Below are 17,529 nucleotides of genomic sequence, written 5' to 3'. Positions count from 1 at the left end.
TGTTGACTGTTGCAGATCTGATAAAGACCTGGTCAACCAGGAGAGGTCTTTGTCCTTGCATGAGGACCCCTCCAGCTCCAAATCTTCTGCAGGTTCCAGAAGAGAGGTGAGATTGACGGAAATAAAAACACACACACACACACGCACGCAAACACACACTGACATTCAATCCAACAATCCCAAAAAACTCATAAAAAAGTATTGATGTTGAATTTGTTCATTCTGAAGTGTGTGTTGGCATGTTGCTGCCATTGATTCAGGGGGAATATTAAAGTGTTTTTGCCTTGGTACATGTTTTGTCACACACACACACTCACTCACACACACACACACACGGACAACACACACAAACACACCCGGCTGACCCGATGTCCCTGTGGAAGCAGATCAGTCGCCCTGGTCCCAAAAAGAAAGCGCGCATGTCCCGGACTCGCTCCGACTTCCTCACTCGCTGTAACTCAGAAGGGGCCACCCAGTCGGACGACGAGGACGACGAGTACTACGTCCCCGCGGTGTCACGCACCCTGCCCCCCTCCCTGTCCCCCCCCCACCCCCACCCCCACGCAGACTGCCTCAGTGACGGCGAGATGGTAAAGCAGGACGCTCCCGAGATATCCAACCAAATATAAATGTCCGACGACCAACTGCCGCTTGCCCATCTCTCTCCCTCTTCTTTGGGGGTTTATTAGCGCTAACCTTAATGTCGGCCATAATGGCCTCTCTTCTGAAATCCAACAAACGTTTTTTTTTCCTTTCTAGCTAACGTAGCTAGCTCTTTGCCTGATCTCTTCTCCTGAATGCTCCGCTGTACACCGGCGGGAAGATCTCAAATTCCCCACTTTGTCGGTGTTGCCTCCGCAGGTGTAACTGTCAAAGGGCTGCCTCACGTTGTCCTTTCTCTTTAAAACATCACACTCTTTATATAACCTAGCTCATACTTTAGCATTTGTAGAATCAATGAAGTGTAATTATATCCTTCGTTAGCTACATTTATTATCAAAGTATATGTGAATCATGCTAGCAAAACCACTTAACCGCTAGAGTTAATTCAAGCTAACTTATAGCTGTTCCGTTTACCCAAGCTAACGTATAGCTGTTTAGAGCTAATGTATAGCTGTTTAGCGCTAACGTATAACTGTTTAGCTTACTCAAACTAAAATGAAGCCGCTCAGCTTACTCAAGCCATGGTATAGCTGTTAAGCTAACTCAAGCTAAAGTGGAGCTGTTCAGCTTACTCAAGCTAGGGTATAGCTGTTTAGCTAATCCCAGCTAACGTATTCCAGGTGAGGATAACATGACGTATACATTTTACTCTATTAGAATGATGTTACATGTTGGCTGAGGTTTCTCATTCACTTCTTCCATAACACTAGTATTACGCAGAAATGAGCGTCGTACAGGACCACCCCTGACTACCTGACCCATTTTTATCTGCTTCTGGTCAAGAATATGCTCCAAGGACCACGTCTCCTTGGAAACCAACTGCTTTACATGCATGCGGGACGCAGCCGTCTGTCTCTCTTGGCAACCTAACAATCTGAATGACATTGTCGCTGAAAAGGAGCATGGCCACTCTTGAAACACCTGAATTACTTACTTTGAAGCATTTTCTTTGAAATACAAATGTGTTATTCTTGTCCGTCATCAAAAGAGTGCAATTTAAGTTTAAGTATTTGAGTAAAGCTCGCTGCCAATTGAAATCGTATGAAATTCACTAAAATGACATTTAGCTAGATGAATACATGTTGGATATAAAACCAAGACTTGTTTTACCCGCTAACTTCCTACTCACTTACTGCCTGCCCTTTATGTCCAAACCACTAACAGGAATGCACAGCTCGTCGACTCTTTCCTTAACGTTCATTTCAATCCACGCTCATGACTTAAGATCTCCTTTTATCTCCTCCTCCTCTCCAGTCGTCTCACAAAGACCAGAAGAAGATCCACAAGACCATGTCCTCCGGAGACCTGGGCAAGGTGGAGGTTCTCCGGAAGACCTCCAGCCAGGACGGAAGGTACTCTCTCTCCCCTCTGCTGCCTCCCCCTTCTGCTGTCTCCTCCCCTCTCTGATCTGTCGCCTTCACTTTCTCCACTCTCCCACCCCCCTGCCCTAGTAGGCCTTTTATGTTGTTTAGGGTTGATGGTTTCATTCAGGGCCCCAAAAGCCATTTCACCAACATCTGGTCTTGGTAACAAGATGATGATGAGGATGATCCCAGGTTATTGAAAAGCTTCTTCTACGATCGAGCATTTCCCGACAGAATGTTAGCCCGTTTTAGCATTGTGGATGATTTGTAACATTTTAAGGTATACGCATTGATCTGGAAAATGTGTAGCTCCAGCATGAAGATGTGAGGTGAGGGTTCTAGGTGAGGTGTGTGTCCGTCCAACGATGGTACATCGTGTGTTTGTGATCCAACAGGATGAGAGGCAAGATGCGCTTCTGGAGTAAGACAAAACACGCGGACAAGAAGCTGTCCAAGGAGAGGAGTGAGAGTGTGGACACGCCAGGTAACGGCGGGCCTAGCCCTTGGGAGACACTTTATGTACTATCTACATGTACTAGGTCTTGATAAGTTGTAATGTTATTCATAAATGAATGAATGGAGAGGACATTTGTAGATTTTCTTTCTATTTAACCTGGGGGAAAGGTAGAGTATTCTTAAGGTCTACTTCAAAATAAACAGCCATACAAATATGTAGTGCCTTCTACAGTCACATACATGGTCAAAAAGAATACTTCAACACTTAACCCTAACTGCTCCCGACGAGCTGGCTGTCACCTTGCATGGTTGACTCCGCCGTCGGAGTCACTTTGAATAAAAGCGTAGCTAAATGCCCTTAATATAAATGTGAATGCAAAAATAAAACAACCAAATGTACAATAAACATTGGCTCAAACAATGAAATAGCTAAAAAGAATTGAACTACAACCAAAGTATTTACAACATAAGTTTCACGACCAATCAAACGCATGCAGACGTGACGGAGAGAAAACGCCTTCGCCATCAGTCATGACACCACTGTGTCTCCACCCCCCCCCCCCCCCCTCCCCCCCTCCCCCACCTTCCTCCGCCTAACTCCCCAGCGGTCGACGGGCCCTCACCTCCCCGCAGCCCAGACGCGGGGGCCTCCCCGGGGGGGCCCAGGGACGCCAAGGAGAACAAGGAGCCCTCGCCCAAGTCCCGGCGGAGGCGGAGCGTGAAGATCAGCAGCGCTGGGCTGGAGCCCGCCCACTGGCAGAACGACGCCCTCCTCATCCTCAGCACCGCCCACGACTACCGCAGCATGAACGACTTCCTGATGAAGAAGGTATGAGCACACACACACACACACACATACACATACACATACACACACACACATAAACTTGAGTTACACACACACACACACACACACACACACACACACACACACACACACACACACACACACACACACACACACACACACACACACACACACACACACACACACACACACACACACACACACACACACACACACACACACACACACACACACACACACAAACACACACACACAAACACACACACTATTCCTCTACTGCATGTACACAGATGCATGCACACAAAAAAATAAAACTGAAATAAATCTAAATTCCCTCCCCCCTACCTAGATCGGGGAGCTGGAGTCTGAGGACGGTAAGAAGGACACCATGGTGGACGTGGTCTTCAAGAAGGCCCTGAAGGAGTTCAGGATCAACATCTTCAACTCCTACTCCACGGCTCTGGCTGTGAGTACCCTGTGGTCGGGGTCTTCCACTTCAATAACTTAAACTTAATCATATTACTACGGTTTGAGCATAAATGTTATAGTGTTCAAGCTGAATCCAGCCCATCGAACATGTACCGGAATCCATTTATTGCCCATGCATTACTTCAAGCCAGCAAATCGAATATAACCATGCATTGGAAGTGCACAATACTGCCTCAATTATCTTTCAAATGAAATTTCCCTTGAAAATAATGACCACAACAGGGCTTGTGAATCCCTGGTATGGATAACAGTCGAAAGACTTTAAAGGATGTTTTGAGGAATCTTTTTATTAGCATTGAAATTCATATCTCCACCTAATTGAGGGTTAGGAGTGTACCAGAGTACTTGTGTTGTGTAGCATCTTATCCTAGCTATCTTTGTTGCATACGGGGAATGAGTTAACCTAGCCATCGTTAGTGCTTGGCACTTTGTTCTAAGAACATCCTTACTGTACCAACAGCAATACATTGTTTTTCTTTCTAAAGAGAAATGTACTTCGCTTTGGATAAAAGTGTCTGCTAAACACCCTGAATGTAAATGCAAAAGGTTCCCAAACGGACATCAGGAGGTGAACTCACCAATCCTCCTGTCTCCCCTCTCCTCCCCTCACCACCTTCTCCCGGCTCCCCTCCCCAGATGGAGGACGGCCGCAGCATCCGCTACAAGGACCTGCACGCGCTGTTTGAGCAGATCCTGGAGAAGAGCATGAAGCAGGAGCAGAGGGACTGGAGCGAGTCGCCCGTCAAGGTGTGGGTCAACACCTTCAAGGTCTTCCTGGACGAGTTCATGACGGAGTACAAGCCCATGGAGGGCACCATCGGCAGGGTGAGGAGACGTCGGGTGGGGGCGGGGCTGGGGGTGAGGGCGAGGTTGGGGTGGGGGTGGAGGTGAGGGTGGGGGTGAGGGTGGGGGTAGGTGAGGGTCGGGGCGTTGTGTGGTTACCTTGGTCATTTAGCAGACTCTTCCCTCCGATGGGAATCATGGGTTTGGCTGAGAAGGATCTAAGCTGAGTATTGATATCTGCATATATATAACATACTGTATATATTAGTACAAAATTATTAACATCCAAAATATATTAATCAACAACATATTATTTGCTGACCGACAAATTGTTCTCCTATAATTTTTGACATCTGTATGACATGTTTTATTATTTTTTTCATAAATTATAAATTGTATTCTAGGTCGGTTAAACATGAGTAGATAACCACATTAATAGTGGATGAGAGATATGTCGTTTTTGTAATAGGCTGATTGATTGCCGCGTTTAGACGATAGATTCGATTCAACGGAAAAACAAGTCAGATGTTTAAGGTCAACGGCAGGAAATGGAGGTCAAAGAGTTTGCTCAAATATTCATGAACTGTCCGACCATTTGGACCGAACAGCGTGTTGTTAAAGTACCATCGGTTGACAGAGTGGTTTTTAAAAGCTGCTTCGTCGGATTTCATAGAAAACATTGTCAAAGTGCTTCGGAGCCACTCCCAGTGGGTGTGTGTGGAGCTTGGGGTTTGTAGACTGGAGTCACACATTCAAGTGCCTGGCTTTCTCTCATCCAGCCAGCATTATCTTTCATGCACTGTTTTTATTGTTGTTTTTGTAATTTAGAACACAGAAACTCTGTACTCTTTACGACAAAACTATAAAGTTGATTATAGTAGAGCTTATGCCATTGAGTCTTTCATAGAGAATTAAGGAAGATAATATTTTTTTTGCTGTTTGTCCCAGGCTTCTAAACCAGAGCGGAAGAAGAGGAGGAAAAAGGAGAGCGACATTGTAAGTTTATTCTTGTTGAAACTCTAGCTAACTCATTTCTCGTTTCCCTTCAAGAGTATGAGCTTGTAGAAAGACCTGAGCACAACCCTTGGATTTGCTTAGAAATTGCAATTTCCCAGAAGATTGAGAAGATCAAGAGTGGGAGGTTAAAGATATACGATATGATTGGCTTTGAAGGGAGGATATTCTCTCGGACGAAAAATGTCTTAAATTAGTTTTATCTGTGTTTTATCTAGCTTTTTCAACTTTTACTACAACAATATATTATTCAGGTTATAAAAAATATATGTATGCCATTGAATATTACATAAAAAAAACACATGATATTTTTGATCAATGATTGTGGGATTCAAGGTGATGATTTAGGATAAAGTAATGCATAAATAAAGTAATACATGTAAAACAATGGTTGAATTTTTATTAGTGCTGCGCAGTAAGCGTCTCTGCTGCCTCCTACAGGTGGAGGAGCACAATGGCCACATCTTCAAGGCCACCCAGTACAGCATCCCCACCTACTGTGAATACTGCTCCTCCCTCATCTGGATGATGGACAGAGCCTGTGTCTGCAAACGTAAATAGCAGTGTGTGCACAGGCACACACACACACACACAAACACACATACAAACACACAAACAATGATAAACACACACATACACACAAGCACATACTACACAATGATACAGACACACACACACACACACACACACACACACAACACAATGATAAACACACACACACAAGCACATACAACACAATGATACAGACACACACACACACACAACACAATGATAAACACACAAGCACATACAACACAATGATACAGACACACACACACACACACACACACACACACACACACACACACACACACACACACACACACACACACACACACACACACACACACACACACACACACACACACACACACACACACACACACACACACACACACACACAACAAAATCGAACAACACAGACACCCAAACACAGATGGCCACTTGGATTGATAAATATTGCTTCAATATACATTCTACCAATCGGATGCCTTCTTAGTCCGTCCTGTGTTCACCAGCAACATGCAGAGCAAAAAAAAGCAAATGTCTCAAGCTTCCTACTATTCCGAAGCAACACACACGACACACACACACACACACACACACACACACACACACACACACACACACACACACACACACACACACACACACACACACACACACACACACACACACACACACACACACACAGACACAGACACAGACACACACAGACACACACAAACACCCTCACTACTCGTTCTAATGTTCCTCTAACTCAATTGAAGAGGCCCTCATGCCATAACTCCAACTTCCTCCCACTCACACATTACGTCCCCATTTTCTCTTTTTCCATTCTCTAAACATTGCACTCGCACATACACAATCAGACACTCACATACACACAAAACACACAAAACACACGCAACAACCTTCTTGCCCAAGAGTCTGAGTAATTACATTTGACTTCCATTAATCAAACTTAAGTACTTGGGAAGCCATCGCCCTCCATTTTGGGGTGTAGAAAGGATTAGCGGGCAGCGCGGGTATCAGCGCTGGTCCTCACCACACAGTGTACTGCATCCTCTGGGATCAGAGCACCGGAGGTTGGCTCACCTCTTCCTCCTCTCCCCCGCTCTCCAGTCTGCCGCTACGCCTGCCACAGGAAGTGCTGCACCAAGATGACCACCAAGTGCAGCAAGAAGGTAGGAGACGTCCGGACTCTCAGCATGTTGTAGCGATGGATGTAGAACCGAGAGATCAGACTGGTGTATACTGCGCTGATGCATCTACACTGTCCGTTGTTGAAGCACCAGTTTGCACCATATGTGGTTCCACTATTTTCAATTATGTTAACTAATGTTCATGCCTAGTTACCTTTTTGAATCAATATTTATTAATGATCATTTGTTTTATTTTATTTAAAATAAAAAAAATGTTGTTTAAGTGCTTGGAAGGCCATGGAGATAATCTAGAATTAGTAACAACATCTCATTTATCTTTACGTGTGTGTGTTTGTGTTTGTTTCTGTGTCTGTGTCCATGTGTGTGTGTCTGTGTCCGTATGTGCGTGTGTGTGTGTCTCTGATTCCATGTAACAGTACGACCCGGAGCTGTCGTCGCGGCAGTTTGGGGTGGAGCTGTCACGCCTCAGCAGGGAGGAGCACACGGTGCCCCACCTGGTGGAGAAGCTCATCAACTACATCGAGATGCACGGCCTCTACACCGAAGGCATCTACAGGAAGTCTGGCTCCACCAATAAGGTCAAAGAGCTCCGCCAGGGGCTGGATACAGGTGGGAAGGACAGCATTCTAACCTCATACAATTATAAATAAGGAATGTAAATGTGAAATACACTTTCATGCAAGTCCCAGGGTTACCGTTGAATGTAGTAGTACTTTCTATGAACTGTAGGGTGTAGCAATGTGTCAACTTGAGCCTGTTTCCTTGGCCATAGTCTCACAAATCAGGCTTTGGAGAAGATGTCTTTAGACTTCGATAAAGCTCGAATCTGATGCAAAATGTAGCATTTTATTATGACCTATTATGCTTATAATGCTGAGTCTGTAAGGGTTACTGGTATACAGGAAACCCCCTTCAACACTAAACTCTGTTTCTGCTGTTCCAGATGTGAGCAGCATGAACCTGGACGACTACAACATCCACGTCATCGCCAGCGTGCTCAAGCAGTGGCTCCGCGACCTGCCCAGCCCTCTCATGACCTTTGAACTCTACGAGGAGTTCCTCAGGGCTATGGGTAAGGCGTCCACTTGGCCTCTGCTCTTCCTTTCAGATGTCCACCTTCTGTGTCGAAGTCCTACAGGTGTTGACCCGGGTGCTTTTCAGTGTGGGGGTGGGCCGTGTGGTCTGGGGTTCAGTGGGTCTCCCAGCCGAAAGGGTTCCTGATTTAAACACAGATGTCCGCAGTGTCCTGTAGGCCTCCTTAAGAAAGATGACCCCTGACCCCCGAGCAACTCCCTACTACATTAGCATTGATGCTTCCCATGCTGTGTACATACCGATACTACCGATATCTCTTCTGTATATTTTTATTTATGTATATTTTGTCCTCTTGTTGAAATTCTGCTACTGTTGCTACTGTACTATCTTAATGACACCTTAAGAAAAGATTGGCTGTAAGTCAATCCGTGGTCAACGCTGAATGACTGAACAGTAAGAGCTCCACGTGGAGACAGAGTCCCCTGAGGTGTGTGTCTGACAGCCTGCTGGGCGGTGTGTTGTCGGCTCCAGGTCAGCCAGAGAGGAGGGATGTGATCCACGGCGTGTACTCCATCATCGACCAGCTCAGCAGGACTCACCTGAGCACCCTGGAGCGCCTCATCTTCCACCTGGTCAGGTGAGTCTGGAGCCTGCAGTGACTGACCAAGCACATGCTGACCTCCCCGGCAACACCCTCATGAAATGTTTTTGTAATAGCAACTACGGCGAGGGACATCTCAAGTGTTTGGTCCGATCCACAGTTGACGATTTCGTCACCAATAATTTATACTTTCCCAGTGGTTTGATTTGTAATGTTTGGTTGCTATCGGATATTTACCAAAAGCATTTTAGGGGGTTCACATTTTAAAGTGGGACCTAAATTGTATTTATGACTCGACATGCCTTGATCAACGGAGGTGTGTGTCAAGATTGATCAACATTGACTGTCTGATTATATTTTGTGTGTGTGTGTGTGTGTGTGTGTGTGTGTGTGTGTGTGTGTGTGTGTGTGTGTGTGTGTGTGTGTGTGTGTGTGTGTGTGTGTGTGTGTGTGTGTGTGTGTGTGTGTGTGTTTGGTGGTCCAGGATCGCTCTGCAGGAGGACACTAACAGGATGTCGGCCAACGCCCTGGCCATCGTGTTTGCCCCGTGCGTCCTTCGCTGCCCGGACACTATTGACCCTCTGCAGAGTGTCCAGGACATCAGCAAGACCACAGCGTATGTTTCCAGCCCCCCCACCCCCACACGTTCTAAAGGAGTGGTCTTAATGAGGGTTCTAGAAGAGTGTTCTTACCAAACGTTATAAAGGAGTGTTCAGCACTCTAAAGGAGTGTTGTTATCGAGCACAACATGCCAGCTGTGTAAACAGTGAATGAATAGAAGGAGGATTCCAAAGGAGTGTTCTGAATGAGTGCTATCTCCCTGCAGGTGTGTGGAGCTGATCATCAACGAGCAGATGCGCAAGTACACGGCTCGCCTCAAGGACATCAGCAGTCTGGAGTTCGCTGAGAGCAAGGCCAAGAGCAGGCTCATGCACATAAAGAGCTCCCTGGTAAGATCAAAGCCCTGCAAATGTCATCTGTGTCTGATTGAGTCAGCAGTATGTTTAGCCAATAGGCTCTGGGATGATTACACATCCAGTCACCATTTCATGTACAGCAAGATCCAGCTCTTCTTGAGGATTATTCTGAAACCTTTCTATGTCCCTCCCCATGTCCTTTACCTTACCCCTACCCCCACCCCCCCCCCCCCATACATCTTACAGAAACCTGTACTAATCGCTGTTAGGTTTCTGCATCGGTTTCACAGTGTCAAAGTTCCACAGAGCAGTATGCTTCCAAGTGTATGTTGAAAAGTATGTTTCCATGGCAACCATACTCCTCTTGAGGCGGTTTTACCAGCTCAGTGTGCTCCAGACATCAGACCCACACCCATGGTTTCTAGTGTTATGAGGCATTCATAAGAAGGAAGTCGATCAACACTTTGATGCATCGCGTGTCTGTGTGTGCGTTTGTTTTGTGTGTTCTCGTTCATGTGTGTCTGTGTGTGTGTGTGTGTGTGTGTGGGTGTGTGTGTGTGTGTGTGTGTGTGTGTGTGTGTGTGTGTGTGTGTGTGTGTGTGTGTGTGTGTGTGTGTGTGTGTGTGTGTGTGTGTGTGTGTGTGTGTGTGTGTGTGAAATTGCACACGTCTTTTCCGCACTCCACAGAGCAAAGAGCGCATTCGGCGTAGCAGCAGCAGCAGCCTCATCCCCTCGCCGCCCCTTAGCCCCAAGGCGGCGCCCCCGGAGGCGGAGGAAGGGACTGCAGGAGAAGCGGGAGGAGGAGAAGAAGAAGGAGGGGGAGAGGAGGTGGAAGAGGGGCCGGGGCTTAGCGAGCAGCAGCAAACGGCCTTGCAGCACGAGGAGAGGATACTGACGGCGCAGATCGAGAGCCTGCAGAAGGAAAAGTACGACTCATACATTTTGTTTCCTGTTCCTGTTTCCAACCAACCGGACTACGGCCCCTAGATTAGTAGTTTAGGATATACTATTCCTGTGAGCAGCTACTTTTAAGTTGAAATCTAAAAAGCGCTATTGTTTTGGGGTTATTATTTTGTTTATGTCCACAATTCCATTATATTGCGACAGAAGAGATAAATCCACGAATCTAATTTTTTGTGTGTATCTACCTCTGTCTGTCTGTCTTGGTGTTTGTTGGTGTGTGTGTGTGCGTGTGTGTGTAGGGAGGAGCTGACCTTCGAGATGCTGGCGTTGGAGCCCCGGACGTCTGACGATGAAACCCCAGAGTCTGAGGCCTCCATCGGCACGGCGGAGAGCTCGGAGAACATCGCCATGGAGACGGAAGGGGCGACCTCCGGCCCTCATGGTGGGTGTGGTCAGGGGTGGGTGTGGTTAGGGGTGTGTCCACGTGCAGAGGAAAAAAAACAATCCCATCTCTGTGTCCTTCAAATACTTAAATATGTGAATAAACAGAAACATAGTGTCCTCACATACTCACTCTCTCAACTCGTCCCCCCCTCTCTAACGCTACGCTCTCTCTCTCTCTCCGTCAGGGCGAGAGACCCCCCTCTGCAGGAAGGCCGAGGCCAAAAGCCGACGCACTCAGCGGCGACAGCCAGACTCCTCCCCCTCCTCTTCCTCCTCCTCCTCCTCGCCGGCCACCACAGCCGCCGCCGCCGCCTCTGCGCTCTCCTCCTCCTACCACCTGCCGCCCTCTCTCTCCTCCACCTCCTCTTCCTCCTCCTCCCAGCCCTTCCCCCACCGCTTCCGCTCCTCTTCCTCGGGCCCCCTCCTGACCTCGTGCCCCCTGGGCGCCCCGGAGCCAGACCTGGGCGCGGCGGGCGCGGCCATGGGCCAGAGGGGCAGCAAGATCCGCCACCGGCTCCGGCTGAGCCGCAGCTCGCCGCGCGACCCCACCGAGGCGCAGCGCAGGGAGACGGGGGACTTTGGCTCGGCGCCGCATCAGCTGGTTCTGTACGGCAGCAACGAGTTCATGGTGTGAGCGCCTCCGGTCTGAGAGGGGAAGAGGATGGGAGAGAGGAGGAGGAGGAGGGGAGGAAGAGCGCTTTGCTGATGACCGTATGCTGTGGGGGAGGGGGGCCAGTGTTGACACACTCCCCCCCCCCCCTCTCCCTGTCCCCTCTCCTCTCCGGGGGTTTGGATACACACCGAAGGTAAAGGAGAAAGGACCACGGCGGAACCAGTCAGAACTGGCCACATGCCAATACTGTTCATTAAGAAAGAATTCAAAAAATAATCTTTTTTCTTTTTTTTTTATGTTACCAACGCACCGGGTGGGGGGGGGTTGATCCGGGCCCGCCGCACAAGTATTCCCGCCGAATTAGGCCACGCCCATCTCCCCCTGTCACATCGAGATACTTATGTGACGCCATTCATTCGGCCACGTCATATACGTTAATATTATTATCATTGGTGTTTGTTGTTTGTTGTTATGTTACAAAGGAAGCGGAGATGTACATAGACTGAAACTCCTGGTGTGAAAAGGTTGTCCGAAATCAATATTACCCCTGTTTCTCTCCATCTTTTCTCGCCCTCCTTCTCTCTCTCTCTCTCTCTCTCTCTCTCTCTCTCTCTCTCTCTCTCTCTCTCTCTCTCTCTCTCTCTCTCTCTCTCTCTCTCTCTCTCTCTCTCGTTCTCTCTCTCGTTCTCTCTCTCGTTCTCTCTCTCGTTCTCTCTCTCTCGTTCTCTCTCTCCCTCTCTCTCTCACTCACTCTCTCACTTTCCTTTTTTCTCTCTCTGCCTCTCTCTCTCGCCCTCTCGGAAGGAAGTCCACTTTTCTTTGTTGTCGTTTTTTGTGTGTTTTTCTTCCCGCTGTGTTTCCCCCCCCCCCCTCGTACCTGAATTACAGTTCACGGGGCCAAATGGGAGGTGGCTTCCACTGATGACCAGTGATCTCTGAGAGATGAGGTCGCCTCATCCCCCATCCGCCATTGTGGGAGGCCTGATGTGAAGAGTCAACCGATCAGCCATACACAGTGTCGTTCAGTACAGCGGGGAGCTGTCCCTGAGGCCGCCATGACGCTCGTATTGATTTAGACATATCAGTGTTAAAGTGTTTATGACTTGAAAGTGGTCTCATTTTGTTATGGCTGTTCTTTTTATTTTTTTATTTGGTATTTGTTTACTTTTGGTGTCATTTTGGTGATCAATCATTGTTGAAGATGCCGTGTTTTCATTGTTGTGTGTGTGTGTGTGTGTGTGTGTGTGTGTGTGTGTGTGTGTGTGTGTGTGTGTGTGTGTGTGTGTGTGTGTGTGTGTGTGTGTGTGTGTGTGTGTGTGTGTGTGTGTGTGTGAGAGAGAGTTCTGCATGGGAACACACACGCATACACCTGCGTTACACCAGGTGTGTTCTGAGCCATATTATTCTGTTTGTGTTGCCATTTTGTTCCATAACTGTCCAATGCATTCACTTCCTTTCTGGTGATTGCTGGGAAAAGTAGCATAAACTTTGTGTCTCTCTGGTCATCACATAGTAGTAACCAGCCTGGACTCCTAATGGAAAGCTATCTAGCTAACATGCTATCAACTCCTTTTGGACTAGTTACACTCTTTCATTCTCTCTCTCGCCCTCCCTTTACAGTATTTAAAGGGATTAATATCCAGTCTATGTCAGCTATGTGCAAAGCTTTTGACTATAAATACGTACAGATGCTACAACCCCCTTCTATAGCTACAGTATATCTTGCTTGCAGTGATGAGACGCTATGGCGCCAGTCGGCCACTAGTCGGCCACAGAGCGTCTTTCCACTACTTTGGAAAGTGCGCTATTCTCGGTTTTAGCATGTCGTCTAAAATCGCTTTTGAACACATGAGGACAGAGACATAGTGATGTATGATCTAACGGGAGCAGTCACTACCAACACATAAAACGTGTTTGTTTGTTGAAAACAAAATGTATTTTTTCTTTTCAAGGGGTTGTTGTGAATAATGGTGTTTCGAACCTAAGAAATTATTTGGGAAGATATTTCTTTCTCTGTGAATTACAAGCTATTATTTAAGAACACGTGGTTTGTGATTGTTTACGCTGTCCACATGGCATTCTGCAACAACAAAAAATGAAAAAAATGAATGTACCGATTAGGAGGCATGCTCTGCTTTCTTTTGGTTATTTGTTTGTCTTTTATATACCATATATAGTACTATTTATGATCATGTTTCGGGGTGTACATTGGTCAAAAAAGAAAGCTTGTTATAAATGGATATATTATCCTATGTACGATTCATTATCTACTATTAATCATTGGCACGGTTTGGACAGGTCATTATCTTCTGTCGTATTTGTGCCGGAAGTTACCGACCTTAATTTGAGCGGTGAAACTCGTTTTCGGCGTTCATCTCGGACGGACACGGTCTTGTATGAGGTTTGTGTAAAATTTATTTTATTTTTTATTTGAATATTGATGATTGTCCAAAAAAAATGAATTCATGAGGGTAAAGCTTCTGCTTATTAAAAAAAAGGCAAACTGGAGTCCGACCTCAATGGCTTTTGTGATTCACATAAATATTGAATGAAAGAAAGAGGCCTCTGGTGCAGCATCATCGTGATGAACCCAAATATAGGCGCAGTTCTTTACGTTGGGTGTTAAAGAGGTTTTAACACCCAACGTAACGTTTAACACCCACTCTGCTGTGCTCTTTAAAATAAGTAATAAAAACTAGGTCCTTCCTGGGGATGGCTACTGTAGTTGCAATTTTTGTTAACGACTTATCTAATTTACTTCAACTAGCTATGAGCAATAGAAATCGGGGAGTCCGGAAAAAGTAATGACAGAGACTTTATTGTTACCCACAAAATAGGGTGGCAGAGCCGTGCATGTGGTTTTGCAAAAGACACACTGACTGGCGCTCCGATCCCAGTCCCTCTTATCCACCCAAACTGAGCTGTCATGTATGTAGTATATGACCGTCCTGGTATATGTTCAAAATGGCCTTACATTCCCTTACGTATGTGCTCATCTCCTGTAGTTAATCTAAAAATGGGAGGATGTCAGTAGTCTGGGCCCCAAAGTCCTTGGTGCCTTATCAGGCCATTACTCTGGGTCCAGCGTCCAGGTGTGGTTTCTCTACATTCCACCATTAATGTTTATGCCTGATGTATATAGGCCTGATAATACTCATAGTTAATATAAAAGTAATGGTTAATTTCTCCCACACTACATAAAGGCTACGTAAAGGCTATTTTGCACTGTTTAACAAAGATGAAAGTTAAGCTATCCCTTATAAGTAAACCTAATATTTCTCCTCTAAAATCTCAGTCATCTCATCAGAGTTTTCCATTTTTTAATCTTACGTGAACTGTTACAGTCCCAACTGAGTCCTACTTGGGAACTTTAAGTGTTATTTGATTTTAGTTGTTTACTGACTTTTTAAAGTTTATTTTTATTTATTTAAAAGGGACAGTACATTAATCGACATGTCCATAGTACATGTAAATGTACCAAATTTAGTTATACAATCTTATTTTTCATCTGGTCCCCAAGTTGACCTCACTATTTTAAATAATTTCCATAAATCATTTAGATCTCACATTTGAATTGTTACTTGTGTGTAATTACTTCAGTCCATTTTCGTTGAGTGCACACTGTGCTGTGCACCCCCCTACATATCGATATAACATATGTGGTGTTCAGCTCCACTGGACCCAAGGGAAATAAAAGTGTCGGAAATTAGATGAAAACAAGTCAATGTGGTTTTCCACCTGGGCCTACTGGTAGTGCTAAACAAATATTTAGAATTGCCATTACGATACAACTTTATTAATCCCCCGTAGGAGAAATTTGTTTGGGCAATAGACCAGCAGCAATAGAAAAAAAAGAAAAAGTACTTCTATAAACAAAAGTAGACCATAGGGAAAATGCTAAACGTAAGAAGTAGACAAGACAAACAGAGCAAACAACAAATAGGGCAAACAAAATAGACGGTATAGACAGTATAAATTATAAAAAGTGTAAAGCATAAAGTGTAAATTGTACACATATACACATATACATATGCATATACATGCATACAATAACACACACACATGCATATGCATACACATACACCACACGCTGTTGTACAGCCTAATGGCTGTCGGCACAAAGGAGCACTTAAAGTGCTCTCTCTTGCACATGCGGGAAATTAATCTGTTGCTAAAGGTGCTACCCATCTGCCACCGCTCAGCATAGAGGGGATGGGAGGGGTTACCCAAAATGGAATTGTCAATTGTCCCTCTCCACCACTCCCTCCAGACTGTCCAGTTCAAGTCCTACAACAGAGCTAGCCTTCCTCACCCAGCCTTGATGCCTCCTCCCCAGCATGCCCCAGCAAAGCACAGTGTGTTGGCTGCCACAGACTGATAGAACATCTTTAGTAGCCTGCCACACATGTCAAATGACCTGAGCCTCCTGTAGAAGAAGAGTCTGCTCTGATTCTTCCTATAGAGGGCCTCTGTGTTGTCTTTCCAGTCCAGTTTATTGTTCATGCGCACTCAAAGGAATTTGTACGCGTCCACTGTCTCTACTTCAACCCCCTGGATGGTAATGGGGGTTGGGGGCTTCCTGCTCGGTCGGAAGTCCACCACCAGCTCCTTGGTCTTGCCGATGTTGAGCTGGAGGTGGTTCTCCTCGGACCATCTGACGAAGCCCTCCACCACTACTCTGTACTCGTCCTCACCGATGCAGCCCACAATGGAGGTGTCATCCGAGATCTTCTGTAGACGGCACCGTCCCGAGTTGATGGTGAAGTCAGAGGTGTAGATGGTGAAGTTAGAAGGTGAAGTAAAACCTATTAAAAAACAGGTATTTTGCACGTTTGTACGGCTGGACCATGCAGTTTGTGTCCCGTGATTATTACATTATTAAAGAAAAATTAAAATACAATTAACATCCTATATTCTTTGGGCTTAGTGCCCCAAGAGAAGTGTGACACCGGTTATTAATAAGCTTTGTTGTTGAGTAATTTATACAACCCAGGGAATTATTATCTTTGATTTCGTTTTTTCATTTATTAACATAACAACAGATGTACAGATGTGACAACAGAGATAATGTAAATTAGCCTTGTGTCTATAATCTGGCTCAATTATATATTGTGCATTGTCCCTGTCAAATAAACGTCAAATAAAGAAAATACAAATGAATATAGGAATTTGACTGGACAATCCCTGTGACTGTTTATTCAAGATAAACTACTTAACTCTTAACTGATCCTGTGTCCTCTGAATGCGTTGAGGACATCACGCTTCTTACGAGCTTTTGTTGGGCAAAATAACCTGCTGAGTACATCACATGTACATTACAAATATAGCTAACTCCTACCCTAGCCTGATGAGCACATCACATGGCAGGCACATTACAATATAGTCAACTCTTTGTAATATATGACCGTCCTCTAACTCCCCGAGCTCTAACCCAACGAACACATAACACAAACATGATAATATAGTCAGGTCAAGGCCGGAGCCGAAGGCCCCATTTCCCAACCAGGCAAATGGTGGACACTGGGACAATGCACCAGTCATCCTCAAGAACGGGAGAGCCGCATTAATTTATCACACAGGAGACACTTCGAGGAGCTCTCCCCCGTTAGGAGGAACACAAGAGATACACATGCATATACCAGGGCCTGAGGGCCAAGGTCAAGCAAAAACACACAGAACCACACACACCTCAAACGCACACACCTCATCGAGAGGAGGATACAGCATAAGACT

At 45.9% G+C, this 17,529-nt stretch overlaps 1 protein-coding gene across 3 annotated transcripts in view; it reads left to right on the top strand.

Moving 5' to 3' along the window:
* The window catches only part of LOC130388556 (unconventional myosin-IXAb-like), a 95,250-nt gene extending 79,328 nt beyond the window's left edge, over nucleotides 1-15,922 (top strand). For 2 of the 3 annotated variants that reach the window (XM_056597901.1, XM_056597900.1), the window contains 18 exons: nucleotides 16-106; nucleotides 387-590; nucleotides 1,918-2,015; nucleotides 2,423-2,511; nucleotides 3,089-3,312; nucleotides 3,641-3,757; nucleotides 4,417-4,605; nucleotides 5,512-5,559; nucleotides 6,019-6,130; nucleotides 7,243-7,304; nucleotides 7,700-7,892; nucleotides 8,227-8,355; nucleotides 8,850-8,955; nucleotides 9,404-9,535; nucleotides 9,746-9,869; nucleotides 10,524-10,762; nucleotides 11,039-11,181; nucleotides 11,369-15,922. In XM_056597901.1, coding sequence (XP_056453876.1) covers nucleotides 16-106; nucleotides 387-590; nucleotides 1,918-2,015; nucleotides 2,423-2,511; nucleotides 3,089-3,312; nucleotides 3,641-3,757; nucleotides 4,417-4,605; nucleotides 5,512-5,559; nucleotides 6,019-6,130; nucleotides 7,243-7,304; nucleotides 7,700-7,892; nucleotides 8,227-8,355; nucleotides 8,850-8,955; nucleotides 9,404-9,535; nucleotides 9,746-9,869; nucleotides 10,524-10,762; nucleotides 11,039-11,181; nucleotides 11,369-11,817 — 2,749 coding nt within the window. In that variant the 3' untranslated portion in view covers nucleotides 11,818-15,922. The remainder of the gene's footprint in view (nucleotides 1-15; nucleotides 107-386; nucleotides 591-1,917; nucleotides 2,016-2,422; nucleotides 2,512-3,088; nucleotides 3,313-3,640; nucleotides 3,758-4,416; nucleotides 4,606-5,511; nucleotides 5,560-6,018; nucleotides 6,131-7,242; nucleotides 7,305-7,699; nucleotides 7,893-8,226; nucleotides 8,356-8,849; nucleotides 8,956-9,403; nucleotides 9,536-9,745; nucleotides 9,870-10,523; nucleotides 10,763-11,038; nucleotides 11,182-11,368) is intronic. The other variant, XM_056597902.1, reaches the window with a different exon arrangement.
* Nucleotides 15,923-17,529: the final 1,607 nt, after the last annotated feature.

The sequence above is a fragment of the Gadus chalcogrammus genome, chromosome 9 (assembly GCF_026213295.1).
Source record: "Gadus chalcogrammus isolate NIFS_2021 chromosome 9, NIFS_Gcha_1.0, whole genome shotgun sequence".
Classification (NCBI taxonomy): Eukaryota; Metazoa; Chordata; class Actinopteri; order Gadiformes; family Gadidae; genus Gadus; species Gadus chalcogrammus.
Note: the sequence above shows the minus strand (reverse complement) of the source record. Positions and strands in the feature narration are given on the sequence as shown.